This window comes from Odontesthes bonariensis, chromosome 8 (assembly GCF_027942865.1).
Source record: "Odontesthes bonariensis isolate fOdoBon6 chromosome 8, fOdoBon6.hap1, whole genome shotgun sequence".
Taxonomy (NCBI): Eukaryota; Metazoa; Chordata; class Actinopteri; order Atheriniformes; family Atherinopsidae; genus Odontesthes; species Odontesthes bonariensis.
The window spans coordinates 30536831-30558869 of NC_134513.1; the positions used below are offsets into that span (position 1 = coordinate 30536831).

The 22039-nt window shown below is 43.1% G+C and overlaps 1 protein-coding gene across 3 annotated transcripts; it reads right to left on the reverse strand.

The window, feature by feature from the left end:
- Window positions 1–2773: 2773 nt before the first annotated feature.
- LOC142385546 (NLR family CARD domain-containing protein 3-like) lies at window positions 2774–21514 on the reverse strand. 3 transcript variants are annotated; one of them, XM_075472173.1, is made up of 11 exons: window positions 21356–21514; window positions 15795–15908; window positions 13690–13809; window positions 13277–13396; window positions 12335–12573; window positions 10269–12054; window positions 8424–8597; window positions 5709–5882; window positions 3724–3897; window positions 3407–3580; window positions 2774–3253 (listed from the first exon to the last, which is right to left on the reverse strand). In XM_075472173.1, the coding sequence occupies exons 2-11, from the start codon at window positions 15887–15889 to the stop codon at window positions 3238–3240; spliced, it is 3072 nt and encodes a 1023-aa protein (XP_075328288.1). In that variant the 5' UTR covers window positions 15890–15908; window positions 21356–21514; the 3' UTR covers window positions 2774–3237. The 3 variants fall into 3 exon arrangements, with proteins under 3 accessions (XP_075328288.1, XP_075328291.1, XP_075328290.1); XM_075472176.1 differs by having other exon boundaries at window positions 10269–12051; window positions 21356–21512; XM_075472175.1 differs by lacking the exon at window positions 21356–21514 and adding an exon at window positions 18240–18332.
- Between the last annotated feature and the right edge of the window lie 525 nt (window positions 21515–22039).

Below are 22039 nucleotides of genomic sequence, written 5' to 3' on the forward strand. Positions count from 1 at the left end.
TGAAAGCCTTATCATCATCGCAAAGTCATGAAACTTGCCCCACACGTCCACACTGATCACTTCACACGTATAAAAAGGGTATCGTGTGTGGGCAGATTAAAATGGCTCAGTGGCGCCCCCTACAATATTTAAAAATGGTCCCCGCAATGGGGTTATTTTGACGTGGGACGACAAAATTCGGTACACTCATTCATCATGCCCAGACGCACAAAAAAGTCTCTTGCTGACATGGTCCCACATTAACAGGAAGGCGGCCATTTTGGATGGAAAGTGCATTTTGGTTCCATTTTTGACCGATTCTACGCCTACAGATTTCATGCTACAGACTTCAAACTTGGCCAGGTTACTCTTAAGACATGAGGGGAAAAATTAATGGGGAAACTTTTTCAAAACTTAAAGGGCGTGGCCGTGGCGACGCTTCAAAGTTTGATGACTCGCCATCACTCACCTCAAAAAATGAAGTCGCGTATAACTCCCACATACATTATCCAATCTGTCCCAAACTCCATACGGTGATTGCTGGACCCAGCCTGAACGCGCACATATTATCATAGTATCATCCACCTATAGCACCACCTGCTGGTGGTTGAAAACGTATTTTTTTTCCACACCTCGCTCTTGATCAAACTCCTCCTACATATTTCATGCTAAAATCTTCAAACTTGGCCAGGTTACTTTTAAGCTAGGGGGGAAGAAAACTCTTGAGAAACTTTTACAAACTCTGAACGGTGTGGGCGTGGCCAGGCGGTGAAAATCGTGTGATGGCGTTTGTGGTTTGAAAGCCTTATCATCATCGGAAACTCATGAAACTTGGCACACACGTCCACCCTGATGACCTCGTACGTATGTAAAGGGTATCGTGTGTGGGCGGAGCAAAATGGCTAAGTGGCGCCCCCTAGAAATTTTCATAAACCCCTCCGCATTGGGGTTATTTTTGCTCGTACATACGCAGAGGGTATCGTGCGTGAGGGCAGAGCTGCAGCTCCAGCGTCCAGCGCATGCCCCAACGTACACACATCCCAACGTACGCACACCTCGGTCCCGCTCACAGGTGCTTGCAGCTTTCTAGTTATTTTTCTCCTCCGTTATTTTTACCACCTGCCAGTCGAGCACCACCTGCCAGTCGACGACATAAAAGAATCTAAACTTTATATTTTTGGGAGTCGCTCATTGACTCTGTAGCGCCCCCTACGATACTAAAAAATGGTCCCCGCATTGGGATTAGTTTGACGTGGGACAACGAAAATCGGTACACTCCTTCATCATGCCCAGACGCACAAAAAAAAGTCTCATGCCGCCATGGTCCCACGTCCACAGGAAGGCGGCCATTTTGGATGGAAGGCGTGTTTTTGTGCCATTTTTGACCGATTCCACGCCTTGCATAAGATCGAACTCGTCCTACAAATTTAATGCTATAGACTTCAAACTTGGCCAGGTTACTCTTAAGACATTGGTGGGAAAATTCATGGGGAAACTTTTTCAAAACTTAAAGGGCGTGGCCGTGGCGACGTCTCAAAGTTCGATGACTCGCCATCACTCGCCACAAAAAATGAAGTCGCTTATAACTCCCACATTCATTATCCAATCTGTCCCAAACTTCATACGGTGAATGCTGGACCCAGTATGAACGCGCACATATAACATAGTGACATCAACCTACAGCGCCACCTGCTGGTGTTCGGAAACGTCGTTTTTTTTCCCACACCTCGCATTTGATCGAACTTGTCCTACAGATTTGATGCTACAGACTTCAAACTTGGCCAGGTTACTCTTAAGACATGGGGGGAAAAATTCATGGAGAAACTTTTTCAAACCTCAAAGGGCGTGGCCGTGGCGACGCCTCAAATTTATGACTCGCCATGAAAAATGAAGTCGCTTATAACTCCCACATACATTATCCAATCTGTCCCAAACTTCATATGGTGATTGCTGGACCCAGCCTGAACGCGCACATATAAAATAGTGATATCCACCTACAGCGCCACCTGCTGGTGGTCGGAAACGTCTCTTTTTCCCACACCTCACATTTTATCAAACTCCTCCTAAATCAGCTCCACGTGGAGGTGACACAGCTGTTGCTCATCAGGTATAATTAGATTTAGAAGATTCAGGGCTCATTCAGATAATAGTGAATTAAAAATACCAAAAGTGGATTTAAATAGTAGTATTGAGGATTTTAATCTTTATATATGTAATGCTATTGTAGAAGTGGCTAGTCAAACTATAAGGATAAAAGGTGGGAAAAAGGAAAGGAAGTTGTTACCATGGTGGACAATAGAATGTACTGCAGCTATTGAAGAAACAAAATAAAGCCTTTAAAGTATTAAAAAGATATCATAGCCCTCAGAATTTGAATGAATACAAAAAATTGCAAGCGAAGGTAAGAAGAACTGTTAAAAGTGATTAAAAGAATGAAAGGAATTAAAAGAGTCAATGTATATCCAATATTAAATAATGGAGAAACAACAGACTGATTCTTGATATTAATAAAGATAGTGGTGATGTTTATAAAGGTTATGGTCATCCCCAGGATTTCTCAGCTGTGAATAAACAGAGCAGCTGTGAGTTGCAGATACAGAAAGTTAAACTCCATCATTCAGCCACCTACTGCTGCAGGTGTTGGAAGTCTGGTCTCCACAGGGAGAAATGATCCCTGCAGCCTGTACAAAAACCTTCAGATGAAAACATCCAAAGTGAAAAGAGAGAAACATCTTCCTTCCAGGTCCCCACATTTCATTCAGCTTAGTTGTCTCTAAAGCTGCTCGTCTCTGAATGAATCAAGGAAAGGCAATTTTATTTCTAGAGCACAATTCGTACACAAGGCAATTCAAAGTGCTGTACAGCTACATCAAATCACAAGAAGGCAATAAAATCATAAAAGAAGGCAATCACACTGACAGCTTCTCATTTCCACTGATGGATGTTTATCAAATCCATCAGAATCGAACAAAGTGAGATGTAACCAGGTCAAGCTTGAAGCAAAGAGAATAAAACAGGTGACAGATTTTACACGCTGGCTTTTCTTTAAATTCAGGTGGAACTGCAGGTAGTGATGGCAGCTGGGTTTATGGATCATTTCATTACTGATCATTTCTAACAACTTTAACTTTATTATTCTAAAGGAAGAAAAACACAGAATATAAACACATCAACATGATATACATCATCATCCAGTCAGAGTCTCTCTGCACACAAGCTGCTGCTGCTTCATCCTCTCAGCTCACATCGTCCTGTTCATCACCATGACTTCCACCTGTAGACAGAAGAAAGAAGAGAGGAGATAAAGGAGTGTTTCAGAGCATCCTCAGTTGTCAGCTGCCATCAGCTTTAATAAATATAATAAATAATAAATAAAGTCTAATAAAATACTGCTGACAGCTGCATGGTCCTCCAACCCTCTACTGACCTCAGACTCTGCAGTTTGTTGTGTGGACTCTTCACAAGATCAGACAGCTCCTGCATATCTGATTCCTTCAGCTTGTTGTAGCTCAGGTCCAGTTCTGTCAGATGGGAGGGGTTGGACTTCAGAGCAGAGACCAGAGAAGCAGAGCTGATCTCTGACAAACCGCAGCTCCTCAATCTGAATAAAGAATAAAACATTATTTAATGAATCATCATTTCATCAACTAAACCACTGAAGAAGAAAACAGACTTTACCATGAAGACCAGCACAACTTTCACATCATATTAATCTGAACAAACAACTAAAACATGGTGTCTGACCTCAGAGTCTTCAGTCCACAGTGAGGACTCTGCAGAAAGCTGCACAGCTCCTTCGCTGCAGAGTCACTGATGGTGTTGCTGCTCAGGTCCAGTTCTGTCAGATGGGAGGGGTTGGACTTCAGAGCAGACACCACAGAAGCACAGCTGATCTCTGACAACCTGCAGAACTCCAATCTGAATAAAGAATAAAACATGTGAGCTGAAGCCAACAGGATGCAGGTTAAAACAGTTAAACAGAACAAATGAAAAAGAGCTCTCCTTAATATTAATGACAACATGCTGCTGCTTCAATAAAGACGGAGTGACTTCAGCTCTTAAACTCTGCCAGCTCCACCAGTGGCTCCATCCATACAAACTCATGTTGTGCAGCCAAATGATTCAAGTTTCAAAGAAAACAAACATGTCAGGAGGAACTTTGGAGCAAATGGGAACAAACTGATAGAAATGGAGATCAGGTTCCCTGTTTTATTGAAGGTTAAAGGCACAAAAACATGGTGCAGTGATGTTTAATGGAATCATGGAATCAAACTTCTTTAAAGAGTCGACAGCAGCAGAACTTGTTACTGTGACTTGTTGTGTTTGAATATCTCAGTCAGTCCAAACATTACAGAGCCTTAGAAAAGTGTTGGAAGCATCCAGAGGTGGACTGATTGATCAGTTTGGCTGATTAATGGATGCTGATGGACGCTTTGACTAACTATCAGAATCAGTCAGGTATTCTGGCAGTCAGGATTTAACCCCCCTGTCAGCTGACGTCCTGGCTCTCAAAGCAGGTCAGCAGCAAAAGTTTGAAAGTGAAAAAACGGATCAGAAGGTGGAAAAAAGTTCAGAATCTGACAGAAAGTTTGAATCTGAAAACAGAAAACATCTCAAATATGAAGAAATGAGACTAAAGTGGAAATAAAAACACTATAAAAGAAGAATGAACTTTAAATTAAACTGAAATAAACGTCTGCTGCACTTTTTTCACTTTGAATCTCATTTTTTGTTCCTCAGAGAAACTGATGAAGCTTCATGTTTCTTATCTGCTGTTTCTCAGCCTGCATTCACTCACATGCTGCTCACAGCAACTCTGAGCTCTTACTGAATAAAACAGGTGGGAACAGCTCCCATACAGCCAGCAGGGGAACAGAACAGCATGTATCTGCAGTGATGAAGCAGTCCCTGCCTCCCTCCTTCATGGCAGCTCAGTGATCATCCTTTGTGTCTGTGTTGGGCTCACCTGCACAGGGTCGCAGCACTTCACCTGTTCAGCTTCTCTTTGGCTGCACAGCTATCAAACACTGACTCTGCTGCATGTTTTCACACATTTCTCACCTGATGGAAAGCTGCTCACACACACTCACAACCTCCTTCCATCTGCTGTTACCTAGCAACAAGTTAGCTCACAGCTTTTCTTCCATCCATCGTCCAATCATGTTATTCTTCTTCTGATAAACTCTTCTTTGTGTTTTCCTCACAGTCACTAAATGTCAGCATCACTTTCAGTTGGACTTGACATTGTGTAACAGAGGGAATTATTGATAGAATTCATGAAATAAAGCTCAACTGAAAGTGATTTCCATTCAGTTATTAGTGGGAGAAGCTTTTTGGCTGGATTTTGTCATCATGAATGAATCTGACTGAAGATAACTGCTGCTGTGATGAAAGCTGTTTTCTAACCAAGTCAAAGATTGTTCATTTCCAACAGTGTTGGAGGGGAGTTTGTTAGTATCAGCTGATTAACGGGCTTTTGGAGTTTTGCTGCTCCAAACTGTTGTTATTGTTTCAGACAGAAATATTCACCAACTCTGGAGCTCTAGAAGCATCAGCCAGTGATTCTAGATTTGTTTCTGTCTGACAGATTCAATGTGTTTTCTCATTATTTAATGAATCATCATTTCATCAACTAAACCACTGAAGAAGAAAACAGACTTTACCATGAAGACCAGCACAACTTTCACATCATATTAATCTGAACAAACAACTAAAACATGGTGTCTGACCTCAGAGTCTTCAGTCCACAGTGAGGACTCTGCAGAAAGCTGCACAGCTCCGTCTCTGCAGAGTCTCTGATGGTGTTCCCGCTCAGCTCCAGTTCTGTCAGATGGGAGGGGTTGGACTTCAGAGCAGAGACCACAGAAGCACAGCTGAACTTTGACAAACTGCAGTCGCTCAATCTGAATAAAGAATAAAACATGTGAGCTGAAGCCAACAGGATGCAGGTTAAAACAGTCCAACAGAACAAGTGAAAAAGAGCTCTCATTAATATTAATGACAACATGCTGCTGCTTCAATAAAGACGGAGTGACTTCAGCTCTTAAACTCTGCCAGCTCCACCAGTGGCTCCATCCATACAAACTTATGTTGTGCAGCCAAATGATTCAAGTTTAAAAAAAAACAAACATGTCAGGAGGAACTTTGGAGCAAATGGGAACAAACTGATAGAAATGGAGATCAGGTTCACTGTTTTATTGAAGGTTAAAGGCACAAAAACATGGTGCAGTGATGTTTAATGTAATCATGGAATCAAACTTCTTTAAAGAGTCGACCGCAGCTGAACTTGTTACTGTGACTTGTTGTGTTTGAATATCTCAGTCAGTCCAAACATTACAGAGCCTTAGAAAAGTGTTGGAACCATCCAGAGGTGGACTGATTGATCAGTTTGGCTGATTAATGGATGCTGATGGACGCTTTGACTAACTATCAGAATCAGTGGAGTTTGAGGCTGATGGTTGGGAGACCTCCCCCATCTCCAGCAGGAAGCTACAAAGCTGAAGCTACAGATCTGTTCTTCTTCAACTTAAATCTGAGTTTCTGCTCTCTGATAAACTGCTGAGCGTACAAATGTCTCCTTCATTCAGCCTCTGTGGAAACTGAGAAATGGGATAAGGAGTTGGAGGAAAACATGAGGGAGAAGCACAGCTGAACCGGATACAAACGTGAAGCAAGTTCCCAAATAAAATAGGAAGTAAAGCTAACAAGATACAGAAGAGGAGCTGATTTCATTAGAAACATGACTGGAATACAGAACATGGAAGTAGAGCAAAAACTGAGTTAACACAAAACAACAGCTTTACAAAAGTAAAAGAAAGACAAACCAAACAGACATTTTACTTCTTTTCCTTTAAAATCATTAACCTGGAGGAAGCTAATGTCGTACAACATTTGCATCAAGGTGTTGCACATCCCCATATGTCCTATAGGTCTGTGGTGGAAAGTGTGATGTGCCTCGCAGCATCTGTTGGGGCAGCAGCATCAGAGCCAGAGAGACAAACAAACTGCTCTGGAGCCCCAGGAGCAGAGTATGGAAGGAAGAATGTTGCTGAGGCTGCTCAATAAGCTGGAAAACACTTCACACCCTCCACATAAAATTGTGATCAAACCAGTTTTAATCAGCTACATGTGCCTTTCCAAATATCATATGTGAATCCAGCTCTGTCACTGGTGCTCATTTTTGGAAATTATTCAATTATTTACTGCTGCTGTGTGGAAATTGGGACCATTTTAGAGAAAGCTGTGAATCCTTTTACTGTCACTTAAGAACATTTTGCAACATTTAACAGCGATGCTGTTGGCAACTCTTCTCCATTCGTCAGTGAAACACAAAAAGGCAATGACTAAATAAAGATAAACCACTCGTAGAGCAAGAAGGAACATTTGGGGCTACGCCTATGACAGCCTGAGGGAAGAAGCTGCTTTGGAGTCTCTTGGTTCTGGCTTTGAGTGTCCAGGGTGGGAGGGGTCAGAGCTGATGTTTCTGCCTTCTCATGAAGTCGGTCAGTGTAAATGTCTGTGAGGGGGGGCAGAGTGGCTCCACTGATCTTCTCTGCTGCCCTCACCACCCGCTCCAGGTCCCTGCTGTCCTCTGCTGTGCAGCTGGGGAACCACACTGTGCAGCAGGACATCAGGATGCTCTCTATGGTGGTCCTGTAGAGGTTAACCAGCAGGTGATGAGGGAGGTGGGCCTGTTTTAACTTCCTGAGGAAGTAAAGGCACTGCCCTGCTTTCCACCTGCCAGGAGATGTTGGTGGACCAGGTCAGGTTAGCCCAGATGTGGACTCAGAGGAACTCAAAGCTCTCCACCCTCTTGACTTCCTCTCCCCTGATGGAGGAAGGGGAGCATGGACTGCTTGGATCTCCTAAAATCCACGATAAGTTCCTTATTCTTGGAAGTGTTTAGGTCCAGATTGTTGTGGAGACACCAGTGGGTCAGGTGCTGGACCTCCTCCCTGTTGGCCGGCTCGTCATCGTTTGTCCTACAGCGGTGGTGTCGGCAGCTAACTGGGTGGGTGGGTTTACTTCAGAACTAGGTGCCACACAGTTAAAATGCAAAGAGGTCTAACATCTAAGCAGATCCATCAGTTTGGGTTGCAGTTTAATCTTCATCCAGCTTTCCAAACTTTACTGATCAAAGATCTCTCAGATGGACCCAGAAAGGTGAGTCAAAGCTACATTTCAGCTGCTCCATTTTTACCTGATCTAAAGTGTTTTATCTCCTTTTATGACTTAAGAAAAATGTTTTTTACCAGGATGATTTTTCTAAGGAACAGCTCTGCTTCAGTCTATGAAAGTGAGAAAAGAATGGCTTTGGCAGGTGAAAAAGATGTAAGGGAAGATTAATTCAGACATGTGGAAACACTGAATATTTGGATACTTCCACACATCACTAAATCATTTCAACTAAAACACAAGAACTAAAAGAGCTGCAGTGAACTGACCTCAGAGTCTCCAGTCTGCAGTTTGGACTTTCCAGTCCAGCAGACAGATGTTTCACTGCTGGATCCGACAGGTTGTTGTTACTCAGGTCCAGTTGTTTCAGATGGGAAGGGTTGGACTTTAAAGCAGAGGCCACAACTTCACAGTCAGACTCTGAGAGTTCACAAGCATGAAGTCTGTGATGAGAGAAAATGTAAAGTCAGTTCTAATAAAATCAGACAATCTGCACTATAAACGCTAACTGAACTCATATTCTAACTGAACACAGTGATGTGAATGTAATGTCCGCTCATGAACATCTGTTCTTCACATCTGTGATTGATCTCATCTCATCTTCCTGTGTTTGACACGACACCATTAATCTCTTTTCAGACCTGAGCACCTTTAAACAGACTGTTCTTCATTATTTTCTCTAATCTGCAGATAAAGAAGGATATATGGTGTCACATTTAGACTGAAAACATGTTTGATCTGATCCTAAAGTCAGAATAAGGACGTCTTGTTCAGAAAACCATTTTTACATTCTTACATCTTTCATTTGACTCCAGATTCTTTATAAAAAAGTTCAGCTTAGTGAACATTAACAGCTGAAAGACGATCTCTTTGCTAACCACTGTCAGCTGGGACTGTTCACAGCCATATACAGGAAGAATCCACTCTAAGAAGCCTCTAAGCACCAATTAGCTTCTCCGTGGGTCTGAAAGCTGCCACAGAGCAACATCGTTATGTCTCCGTAGATATCAGTTCCAACACTGTATGCTGTAAGCTTTGAACTTCCAACTCGTACATTTACATTCTGTGCAAAGGCCACAGTTCATGCCGTCTTCTCAGATGATGGCGTCTACATTTCACTGCAGATCGATGTCTTAATATATCTAATCTGTATATATAAAAGGAAATCATGGACGTCGTGTCCTCCGGGCTAAAGAGGAAAAGGAGCATCCAGACTGTTATCAGAGCGAAGTTCCAAAGCCAGCATCTGTGATAGTGTGGGGCTGTGCCCATGGCGTGGGTAACCTGCACATCTGTGAAGGCGCCATTAATGCTGAAAGCTCCAAACAGGAGCAACATATGCTGCCATCCAAGCAACGTCTTTTTCAGGGACGTCCCTGCTTATTTCAGCAAGACGATGCCAGGCCACATTCTGCAGGTGTTCCAGCAGCGTGGCTTCATAGTAACAGAGTGCAGGAACTAAACTGGCCCGCCTGCAGTCCACACCTGTCTCCCATTGAAAATGTGCGGCACATTATGAAGTAAAAGATATGACAGCAGAGACTGTTGAGCCAAAGCTTTCACAATCAATACCTACAACAGCCAACGATGAAATGACCTGACTGAGGCAGCTCACCTATAAAACCTTCTGCTGATCCAATGATCAGAATTTTACCACCAAAAACTTTTGACCTTTATTTTAATGATCCAGTTCAGTAAAACTTTAAACCCCCAAATACTTTTTTCAACATATTCCCACAGATTTCTGTTGCATCATTTCCAGTGAGCCTGGAACTGGGCCCAATCTGTCAAATATTCTCTCCTGTGAGTCAGGTTGGCATGGAAACATTCTTTATGTGGTGATTTCAGAAACTGTCCAGATTTCTTAGCTTCTGGTTGTGTTGGGGACCGGCCATGTGGGTGTAAAGCAGGCCAACATGGGAAACAATGGAAACAGCAGGTTAATGTTGGCTTCCTGCCTCCAACAGTAAGTCTGCTGCTGTGAAGCACATGTGACCAGCAACTGTGGGAAACATCTCCAGAACATCTCTGGTGTTCATGTGCAGAAACGGCTTTTAGGGAACTGAACTACTAATAGACACTGACTCATGAAGTCAATGAACACATCAACTCACCGAGCCTTTCTGCAGTTCCTCACAGCTGGAATCAGTCTCCTTCGTCCTTCATCTGTTGTGTTGTACTTCTCCAGGTCCAACTCCTCCAGAACCTGCTCTGATGTCTGCAGCATGTAGGCCAGAGCTGAGCACTGGATCTCAGAGAGTTTCTTCTTTGATCTGTTCTCTGACTTCAGGAACTTTTGGATCTCCTGATAAACTGAGAGATGGTTCATCTCCATCAGACAGTGGAAGATGTTGATGCTTCTGTCAGGAGAAATGTTAGACGTGCTCATCTCCTTCAGGTTGTTGATGACTCTTTTTATCATTTGTGTTCTGTTCTGTGTCTGACCCAGCAGGCCTGCTAAGAGTCTCTGGTTGGACTTCACAGAGAGGCCATGAAGGAAGCGGACAAACAGGTCCAGGTGGCCATTTTTACTGTTGAGGGATTTCTCCATCACTCTCTTCAGGAAGTCATCCAGAGATGAGTCACTGTAGTCTTCTCCCAGGAAGCTCTTCAGCACCTCAGTGTTCCTGTTGGTGTAACAGTGCATCATGTAGACTGCAGCCAGAAACTCCTGAACACTCAGATGAACAAAGCAGTAAACTGGTTTCTGGAAGATCACACACTCTCTTTTGAAGATCTCTGTACAAACTCCTGAATACAACGATGCCTCGGTGACATCCAGGCCACACTGCTCCAGGTCTTCCTGGTAGAACATGATGTTTCCTTTCTCCAGATGTTCAAACGCCAGCCTCCCCTGCTTCAGAAGGACTTTCCTGTCAGCCTTGGTCAGCTTCTGTGGACTCGTCTCATGTCCCTGGTGGTAATTGTTCTTCTTCCTCTGTGTCTGAACCAGCAGGAAGTGGGAGTACATGTCAGTGGTGGTCTTGGGCAGCTCTGCTCTCTGCTCTGTGGTCAACATGTGCTCCAGAACTGTAGCAGTGATCCAGCAGAAGACTGGGATTCTACACATGATGTGGAGGCTCCTGGATGCCTGGATGTGGGAGCTGATTCTGCTGGACTGCTTTTCATCTCTAAATCTCCTCCTGAAGTACTCCTCCTTCTGGGAATCGGTGAAGCCTCGTACTTCTGTTACCCTGCCGACATACGTGGGAGGGATCCGATTGGCTGCTGCAGGTCGGGAAGTTATCCAGACGCGAGCCGAGGGAAGCAGTTTTCCCCTGATGAGGTTTGTCAGCAGCACGCTGACTGATGACGTCTGTGTGACATCAGACACAACCTCCCTGTTGCTGAACTCCAGAGACAGTCTGCTTTCATCCAGGCCGTCCAGGATGAACAGAAGTGTGCAGCCGGCCAGCTGCTCTGCTGGGAGCTTCTGTAATGTTGGATGGAAAACATGGAGCAGCGTGAGAAGACTGTGCTGCTCCTCTCTGAGCAGGTTCAGCTCCCTGAAGGAAAGCAGAATCACCACACTGACATCTTGGTTCTCCCGGCCCTCGGCCCAGTCCAGAGTGAACTTCAGCACTGAGAAGGTTTTTCCAACACCAGCGACGCCGTTGGTCAGAACCACTCTGATGGCTCCCTGTTGCTCAGGTAAGGCTTTAAAGATGTTGTGGCACCTGATTGGAGTGTCATGGAGGGTCCTGGAAGCCGTCTCCAGCTGCCTCACCTCATGCTGGGTATTAACCTCTTCACTCCGCCCCTCTGTGATGTAGAGCTCAGTGTAGATCCTGTTGAGGAGGGCTCCACCTCCTGTTCCATCACTTCCTTCAGTCACATGTTCACATCTCCTCCTCAGACTGATCTTATGTTCATCTAAAACCTCCTGCAGACCAACATCTGCTGACCAAAGAACAAATGAGTTTTGTTTAAAGTCTTTCCAAAACCTGAGGGGGTCTGAAACTAACAACTGTCCACTAAAACTTTTATTCTCAGCGTCTGAAGAAACTAAAACATTAAATGAAATACAAACAGACACATTTGAGCAGTTAAACCTCCTTTTTTTAAACCCCCGACTTTGTCGTCATGGTGATTCATATTTTTTGTAAAACATTATTGTTTGTGCATCTCGAACATGTTGATGTGATATGTGCATCTAAACGGGTTAACAGAAATATCTGACCTGGTGCAGCTCTGGTTCTGGATCTTTCTCCACACCGGGGACAAGAGGAGCCTCCTGAGGGAGCAGACTGGTCCCAGTATGAGCCTCCTGAGGAAGCAGACTGGTCCCAGTATGAGGTGATGCACTGTCTGCAGAACCAGTGTCCACAGCTGGCAGAGACCGGATCCTTCAGGACGTCCTGACACAGAGCACAGCAGGACAGCTGCTCCTCCTCACAAATACCACTCCTCTTCCTCCCTCTGTCAACACATGTCTTCATCACTAGAATCACTTTAAAATAACTCCGTTTGGCCTTAGCTCTGCTGTTTGATATGAATACAAACTCAACCCTTCCTGCGGCAACATTTTACATTTGGTTCAATCTTCAGTTTATGTGGGGACTTCACTGTGTGAATATCACTGCTGCTGCTCTACAGAAAACATTTAATATCAATTCTAATCCTATTCTACATTTGCTCTTTTAGAATTAAGAAATAAAAAACTCTGTAGTAATTACAGATAACCAATAAGTGTACTGATAAAGAACTGGGCTGATAGTGTGTGCTGATCAAATAGATTCTAACAACACTGGCTGCAGCTTCACTCTGAGATGATCACACTTCATCCCACATCCATCCACTGTGACCCCCTAAGCTGTCAGAGGCAGAAAATACACCATCACTGACAGACATGTGGTCCTGTTCAGAGTCAATGTGGCTCCTGAACTAGAAGTAGAGTTTAGATTTCCAACAGAAACCAAAATGATCAGAAACACAGCTCTGTAGCCAGAGTTTTGAGTTTGCCACATCAGATTTTGCACCACCATCTCCTTGGTTTAAGCAAGTTGGTGCCTGTGCTAACCTAGTTAACAGTTAACCTAGCTGGTTTGGATGTAAATGATGAGTTTAACAAAAGTAAAATATATCATGAAAGATCCTAAAATCTGTGTTTCAGTTCTCTTACTTTGTGTCTGAGGGTCCAGCTTCATCACTGAATAACGGAGGTATTCCTATGGACCGCTCACGCTTCATAGACTGACAGTCGGATCCTGGAGACTCTGCTCTCTGTCTGTGGAGCTGACCTCTGCAAACACAAACATGCCGTTATTCATATACATTCATTCATATATTGATATTTCTGCTTTCCTTTCCAACTGTATTCATTTAACTTTGTGTTAAGGCCCCTGTTTATTTACTCTGACATTTCATTTTTGATTTGTTTTAATCATTTAATCCTTTATTCATACATTTATTCTGAAATCACTGAATTAAATTGATCTTTATCCATTTATCGCTTAATTTATTCATTATTTTTTTCTCTTTTTTGTAATAAAGACATCATGAAAAGTCCTGAAATCTGTGTTTCAGTTCTCTTACTTTGTGTCTGAGGGTCCAGCTTCATTACTGAGGTTAGGAGGATTTCCTATGGACCGGTCACTCTTTATTAACAGACAGTCAGATCCTGGAGACTCTGCTCTCTGTCTGTGGTGCTGACCTCTGCAAACACAAACATGCTGTTATTCATATGCACATACACATAAAAAAATTCACTTCACTTACAGAATGATGCAATAAAATGGCCGCCGGTGCGCTAAAGAGAGTGAGAGTCTCTGTCCAACTCTGACTGGAGACAAAGAGAGACTCCTCTGTTTGACTCAGAAGCATCTTTATCAGAGACGTGTCAGCCAAAGTGAATGTTTCTGAGCCTAAAACAGGGATTGATTCCTCTTAAGATTGTTCCTGTTTACCTTTAAAGATTAAAAACCAACATTTAATCAGAATCATCTCTGAAATATAAAAGATTTCCCTGCCTTTTTCCTACACCTGTACGTTATATGAGTGTGCAGCAGTGGCGGCTGCTGACTTTTAAAACAGGGGAAGCCCATATTACGCGTTCAGGGTTGTAATGGCTCGTGCCATCCCAAAGCAGAAGATAGCAAAGTTAAAAAAAAATTAGTTATAACATAGCTGTGTCTAGTATGACAAGTATGCCCAGCATATACACAGAAAGAAGGTATAGACTTTGAAAATTCACACAGCAAGGCCAAAATCAAGTATGATCGAATCTAAGGCCTGTAAATGGCTGGATCTGTGGCTGGATCAGAATCTGTGGAGCATTTTTCCCTGTCATAATGAATACTTAGAGTTTGATGGTGGTGGTAAGTATTCTTAAAAAAGGTAACATTTGTGAATGGGCAGCATGAATTCTGGAAAGAAACAACTAAAAGTATTACACAGTGCACCTTTAATGGAAATGGAAACGATGGGAAATGAGTGAAACTCCGACAGCACTTTCACAGACAACCATTCTCTTTCCTATCCGCTTTGGGACTGAAGTTCCAGCGTGCTTCTCCCCGCTTAAAAATTCGGCTGCCACAGAATCTCTCATGATGGACAAACACTAACTCCAATCATCACGACACAGCCCCTCATATTGACACGCCCATGTCTAATCTACCCCCAGAGACGCTGAGCAGCCTCGGAAGTGATGAGTTTTTGTCGATTTAGCCAATGATGACCTAGAATTGTAGAAAAAAACTTGACTCTTCCTTCCCCTCCTGAAGCCGGGCAGCCCTCGGCTCGGAAGCCTGGCTGTTAGTGGCGGCTTCATAACATGATTTCCTCAGTGAACGGCGGCGATTTCAGAACAAATCACTTCATTAAGCTACAGGACAACATGTTGTAGTTATGAAAGTAAATGCAGTATTGGGCATATCTTGTGTTTTGTGAATAACTGTTTTATCGTCAATTTAACATTGAAGATGTAGCAATTTCGCAAGAGAATGGGAGAGGCTGTCCGGCTTCCCGCGTTGTCTCTGAATAGCCGCGGCTGGTGTGCAGGGTATTAAATTCCTGAAGCTACATCAGTTGATGTCTGTATGTTCATATTCATATCCACATACATCTTATAAAGGGGTTTAAAACCTAACTACAGTCATTTAACGACTCAAAAGCATTTTAGAGGCTGGAAGACAGAAAATGAACTCAGACATTTACAGAAAGCCCTCTGGCTGTTTCAATCTCTTTTCTGTTTGTTCTTTATTTTGTGCAAAGATCATTTAAAACAGGCAAAATTCAGTCTGACAGAATAAGTGTGAAACCTTCTCACATGCTTTAATAAAATACACCATCACAAAAAGATCACATCTCTTCCTGTTTTGATGACTACTGGCATTCTTTTTCCTTTTTGTCTTCTTTCCTTCCAGCTTTCACTCTGATAGAATTATAGGTTCTGATTGGTCAGCTGACGCCACCTCCTCATGAACATGAACACGCTCATATAACCAGCATCCTACTACAGCTCAACAAGATCTCCATTGTTAGGGTTAGTTAAGCCAGACCACCTAAAAATAAGGTTAAAGGCAGCTTGTCACCCTGAATATGTTCAACCTGCTTCACACTCTGTTTGGGTTACCAGTATACGTTGCCATGGTGATGTCCCAGATAATAAGCTGACCCCCCTTCAGGAGCAGTTCTCTTACTTTGTGTCTGATGGTCCATCACTGAGTTCTGGAGGTCTGGATGGGTTCCTGTTCATAGAGCGACCGCTGCATGCTGCAGACTCTGCTCTGTCCATCTTCTGGACTTCAGTCAGTCTGAGAGAAGAAAAGAATGAAGACAAACACGTCTGTTAAAGTGTCAGAGCAAAACTGAAACAGGCTTTTACCTCCTGCTTTTCTTTCTGTTCCATGTCAGAAGGAACTTTTAGAGAAATTAGACGTAATTTCTTTCCTCCGAGCCGTCAGATCAGCTGATCAGCTGTCAGTCTGCAGCTTTGAGTGGAATTTGTATTTACAGATGAATTACTGCTGCCAAAGCTGCTCTGAAGTCCTCCAACATCACAGAAGACTGATTAAAAACCTGCTGAACACAAATCAGTATTTATCGTGTGTGTTATTTACATGTTCATTCACTCATTCTGTCAGTAAACTCCTTCAGTAATGATTCAGCTTCTGATGAGACGTCTCACAATCTGTAGAAATGATTCAGGAACAGAAATGTTCTGAAAGTGGTGATCATAGCAACGCGTCCCCCAGCAGTGACGCAGCTTCAAAAGAGAAAAGGAAAGAAAATCTTTGCTGGAGGATGAAAGTTGTTGCCTTCTCATCAGTCAGACCAACAGCTGCCTCACACCCAACAATCTGAACAAAAGAGTGAATCAGAAAGCTGAAACAATCTGAACTAAGCAGTGAATCAGAGAGCTGAAACAATCTGAACTAAGCAGTGAATCAGAAAGCTGAAACAATCTGAACTAAACAGTGAATCAGAAAGCTGAAACAATCTGAACTAAACAGTGAGTCAGAAAGCTGAAACAATCTGAACTAAGCAGTGAATCAGAAAGCTGAAACAATCTGAACTAAGCAGTGAATCAGAAAGCTGAAACAATCTGAACTAAAGAGTGAATCAGAAAGCTGAAACGATCTGAACTAAGCAGTGAATCAGAAAGCTGAAAAAAATCGGAACTGAGCAGTGAATCAGAAAGCTGAAACAATCGGAACTAAAGAGTGAATCAGAAAGCTGAAAAAATCTGAACCAAGCAGTGAATCAGAAAGCTGAAACAATCTGAACTAAGCAGTGAATCAGAAAGCTGAAACAATCTGAACTAAACAGTGAATCAGAAAGCTGAAACAATCAGAACTAAGCAGTGAATCAGAAAGCTGAAACAATCTGAACTAAGCAGTGAATCAGAAAGCTGAAACAATCTGAACTAAACAGTGAATCAGAAAGCTGAAACAATCTGAACTAAACAGTGAATCAGAAAGCTGAAATAATCTGAACTAAGCAGTGAATCAGAGAGCTGAGACAATCTGAACAAAACAGTGAATCAGAAAGCTGAAACAATCTGAACTAAAGAGTGAATCAGAAAGCTGAAACAATCTGAACTAAGCAGTGAATCAGAGAGCTGAGACAATCTGAACTAAGCAGTGAATCAGAGAGCTGAGACAATCTGAACAAAACAGTGAATCAGAAAGCTGAAACAATCTGAACTAAAGAGTGAATCAGAAAGCTGAAACAATCTGAACTAAACAGTGAATCAGAAAGCTGAAACAATCTGAACTAAAGAGTGAATCAGAAAGCTGAAACAATCTGAACTAAGCAGTGAATCAGAAAGCTGAAACAATCTGAACTAAGCAGTGAATCAGAAAGCTGAAACAATCTGAACTAAAGAGTGAATCAGAAAGCTGAAACAATCTGAACTAAACAGTGAATCAGAAAGCTGAAACAATCTGAACTAAGCAGTGAATCAGAAAGCTGAAACAATCTGAACTAAGCAGTGAATCAGAAAGCTGAAACAATCTGAACTAATCTGTTGGTTTTCTTAGATAGGAAATTGTTTTTGAATTGGCTCTATATGAACGAATTGGATTATTTTATGAATTATGATTATTATTAATTAATTGAATTCCAATTGGCTTGAATTGGACTTACTATCTAAGTGCCTTGAGATGACATTTGTTGTATTTGGCGTTTTATAAATAAAAATGAATTGAATTCAATTCAGTTGAACTAAGCAGTGAATCAAAAAGCTGAAACACTCTGAACTAAAGAGTGAATCAGAAAGCTGAAACAATCTGAACTAAGCATTGAATCAGAAAGCTGAAACAATCTGAACTAGAGTGAATCAGAAAGCTGAAACACTCTGAACTAAACAGTGAATCAGAAAGCTGAAACAATCTGAACTAAGCAGTGAATCAGAAAGTTGAAACAATCTGATCTAAACAGTAAATCAGAAAGCTGAAACAATCTGAACTTGATGATCTTACACCTGAGTTGGATCAGTTCTTTGTCTCAGAGCAGTCTGATCAGCTTCGTTTTAACACCGGACACAAACTGCTGAGTTCTGCTTCTTCTTCCTCTGCAGTCCACAGAGAGAAAACCCACTCAGAGACTCTGACAGAAATAAGAAGAATGTTGTTAACACTCACCCTGACTCTGGCTTCAGGTTTCATCCTGCGGCTGTCGACTCAAAATGGAGCCTGAACTGTCTGAATGTGTCTGTGTTTCTTCATAATCTGATACAACTGGTTCACCTAGTCTGAGGCTCCGCCCCTTTTCCTTTACAGGAAATCAGGTGAGCTCATATCAGTGTGTTTGTGATGCTCACAAATACTTTTTGAGGGCCCAACCCAACTCTGACACTCCCATTCACATCCCATTCACACATTAATCTAAGTGTCATCACACAAACAGCAAAATCACACTCAGAGTTTGAGCTCCAGCAACAAAAAGGTCCAGCAGAGACTTTTCTTTCTCACCAACTCAGAGAGAAACAACAGCTGCTGCTGCAGCTTCCTCCAGTCCTCATTCAAAGTGTCTCCACTTCCTTTCTGACAGTCTGCTCTGACAGCTCAGACTCTGTATGATCATCACATTCATGTCACAGAGAGACGGCTTTGACTTTCTGACAAGTAGAAACCTGCAGATCTTTGAAAAGCCAAACAGTCTGTGGCAGGAACTTTATTGAGTTTCCTGATTGCTACAATCACTGACCAATCGGGTCTTCTTGCAGTTTATAAACTAATCGATGGCAGTTTGTGTACTTGTCACGCTTTGAGCTCTCCTCCGGTGTTGAGTGCACGCCCTGTTATCTGAGCTCCGCTGCTCCTGCAGGTATGAGTGTCCCTGATGTTTAGTTATTGTTGTGACTCTGTAATATTTGCTTATTGTGAGCATTTAATTACTCTCAGATCAGCTCGCAATGGGGCTTCCTCCTGTTCTCTTCTGGATTGTTCCCGGTAGGTTTGCTTCTTACCTGTCATCCGTCTCTAAAGTGTTGGTATTAAGAAAGAGGAAAAAATCCAGCAAAGACCTGACACAGGAGCTGAGAGATGCATCTGGACCTTCAGCTGATCCATCTGCTGTTGGCCCAAGCCTCATCAGAAATGGGCTCCATGGAAGGGTGGCTGTCAAGAAGCCGTTCTTAAGGAAGGGAAACAGGGAGAAAAGGCTGAGCTGTGCCAAAGGACACAAGAAGTGGACTGAAAATCAGTGGCAGCAGGTCTAATGGAGGGATGAATCCTCCCCAGAGCCCGGACTTCAACATTACTGAAGCAGTGTGGGATCATGTTGGCAGAGAATGGAACAAAAGGCAGCCCACATCCAAAGAAGAGCTTTGGGATGTCGTTCAAGAAGCCTGGAGAACTATTCCTTAAGACTCCGTAAAGAAAGGACAGAAAGCTCGTCTGAGAGGGTTCAGGCTGTGTTGGAGGAGAAAGGAGCTCAGAGCAAACGTCCACATTCAGTCTTGTTGGAAATATAAAAATATATTGTCTTCTATGCTGTATTTCTAGTCATGCTTGCATGTGTTACAATAAATTGCTCCATCTTTTTTCCTATTTTTCCTGGCAAAACATAAAGGAATGAGGTGTGTTTTAAGACTTTTGACCACTTTTAGAGGACTTTATAAAAGCACATAATTTAAGCTTTAATGAAGAAAGGGATGATATGTATTAGTTCAAGGTGCTCTGTATTTAGTCTAACCCACAACTGGTCACCACAGGACGATCATCTTCAACATCAGTGCTCAGTGACAGCTGCAGAAGTATGTGTAGAAACCTGATCTGTATTTAGACTGTTTCTGTCCAGCCCAGCTCTCTGAGCTGACAACAAAACTCCCTCTGAGTGCTGCCCGCAGAGGGAGTGGGATAGCTTCCTGAATCTGTAAATTCCTCTACCAACAGCAGATTTTCTGTGTCGGGTGTGTTGGAAGCAGCAGAGACCTGGGGCCTCATGTACAAAGAAATGCATGGATTTCCTACTGAAACATGGCGTACGCTCAAACCCAAATGCCCTCCAACGTCGGATGTACGAATCTGTGCGCACGCATCAATCCAAGCACATTTCGTTTGTACATCCCAATCAACGTGGAACTGAGCGCACATGTCGGAGGACACGACTCCTCCCTGTCCACGCCCCTACTTACGCCCCTACTTATGCCCCTACTTACGCCCCTACTTACGCCCCTACTTACGCCCCTACTTACGCCCCTACTTACGCCCCTACTTACGTCCCTACTTATGCCCCTACTTACGCACCTACTTACGCCCCTACTTACGCCCCTATTTACGCCCCTACTTACGCCCCTACTTACGTCCCTACTTACGCCCCTACTTATGCCCCTACTTACGCACCTACTTACGCCCCTACTTACGTCAATACTTACGCCCCTACTTATGCCCCTACTTACGCCCCTACGTGGATTTCTTCTTTGAAATCCTCATTAGGAATTAAAACATGGAGACAGAAATAGCTTTGAAATATTGATGATATTAGTCAATCAGACACCCAAAATAAATCAGTGATGTACATTCAGAGATTTATATCGATAAATCTTTTATTTCTTTAACTTCATCCTTTCTTTATATTTATGTGATGTATTTATTTCAGGATTTCTTTTCAGAGGTTTATTCATTTCTCTTACTGACATTATTCTGAAAGTATTTCTTTCTCTATATTGACTGAAACTGCAGTCCACAGAGATCATTGACAAAGCCAGCAGGTGTTTAATGAACTGGGCGTTATGAACAATGCCCTCCTCCTCCTCCACACCACACCCTGTCTGAACAGCCACAACAACAGATCTGAGCATGTGCAAACAGCTGCTGCTGGCACACCGATGAAGACAGAACAACTGGCTGCATACTGTCAGCTGTTGGTCTAAAAACTTCCTCCATTTGTCTCCAGCTGCTTCTGAACAGACTCAAAGGCAGTAAACAGGTGGGATGGGTCTGTGACTCTGAGCTGAAGTCTGACGTTCACTCCTGTGAAGGCCGGGACGCTCCATATTCCCACATTTAAAAACAAATATCCAGCCCACAAGCCAACATCTAAACACGTCTCATCATGTTTTCACACTTTCTGCCTTCTTCACATTCTGATCTATTTCCACTCCCCTGTTTCCTCCTTTCTTAACTGAGTGTTGTAACAGAGCTGTTTCCCTGCAGGATCAATAAGGTTTCTGCAGTCAGTCTGATCAGCTGTTTCCTGCTGAAGCAGCAACACTTTGACAGACTAAAGAGGCTGAAACATGAAAGAGACTCACCGCAGAGTCCTGCTTTTCCTCACAGATGGAGGCGTTGGGTGGTTGGAGCTGCAGAGCGCTTACAGACGGAGGACTTCATCCGAGCTGAGCTGGAAACACTGACGGACTTACACTCCTTTAAGATGACTCTTCTCTGTTCCAGCTTACCTGTAAAACCTGAAGGTTCAGTTCTCTGGAACGCTGAGTTTCCTGATGGAGGAAAGATAAAACAGCAGAAGTCACACACAGAAACAGAGAGACTCTGACAGATGTGTGAACATCTGTTCTGCAGCAGTCCTGTCAGAACTTTAACTGTGGGTCACTTCACCAGGTGGAAGCTTTAAACAAACACATCAGTGTGTGTGTGAGTCTGTGCGACTCCCACCTGAACACTGAAGCTTCCTGACATTGCTGCAGGTGAACTGCTGCTGTCAGCTGAAATGTTGTCAGATTTCTGTCACCACCTCATCTACCAGCAGAGGATCACAGCTCAGCGTCCTCTCATTCCTGTTGACACGTCATGTGACCCGTCATGAGGGAGCTGCTTGGCTTTAGGTAAAGGAAGTCAGCTGATCAGTGCTTATGGATAATACTCATCCTCACTTTGTCAGAACCACTGTAGGTTCTGGTCTGAAGCCGCCCTTCCCTCTGCCTTCTGTCACACTGCATCCACCCACCTCACACTCTGCTCCCCTTAGCAAAAAG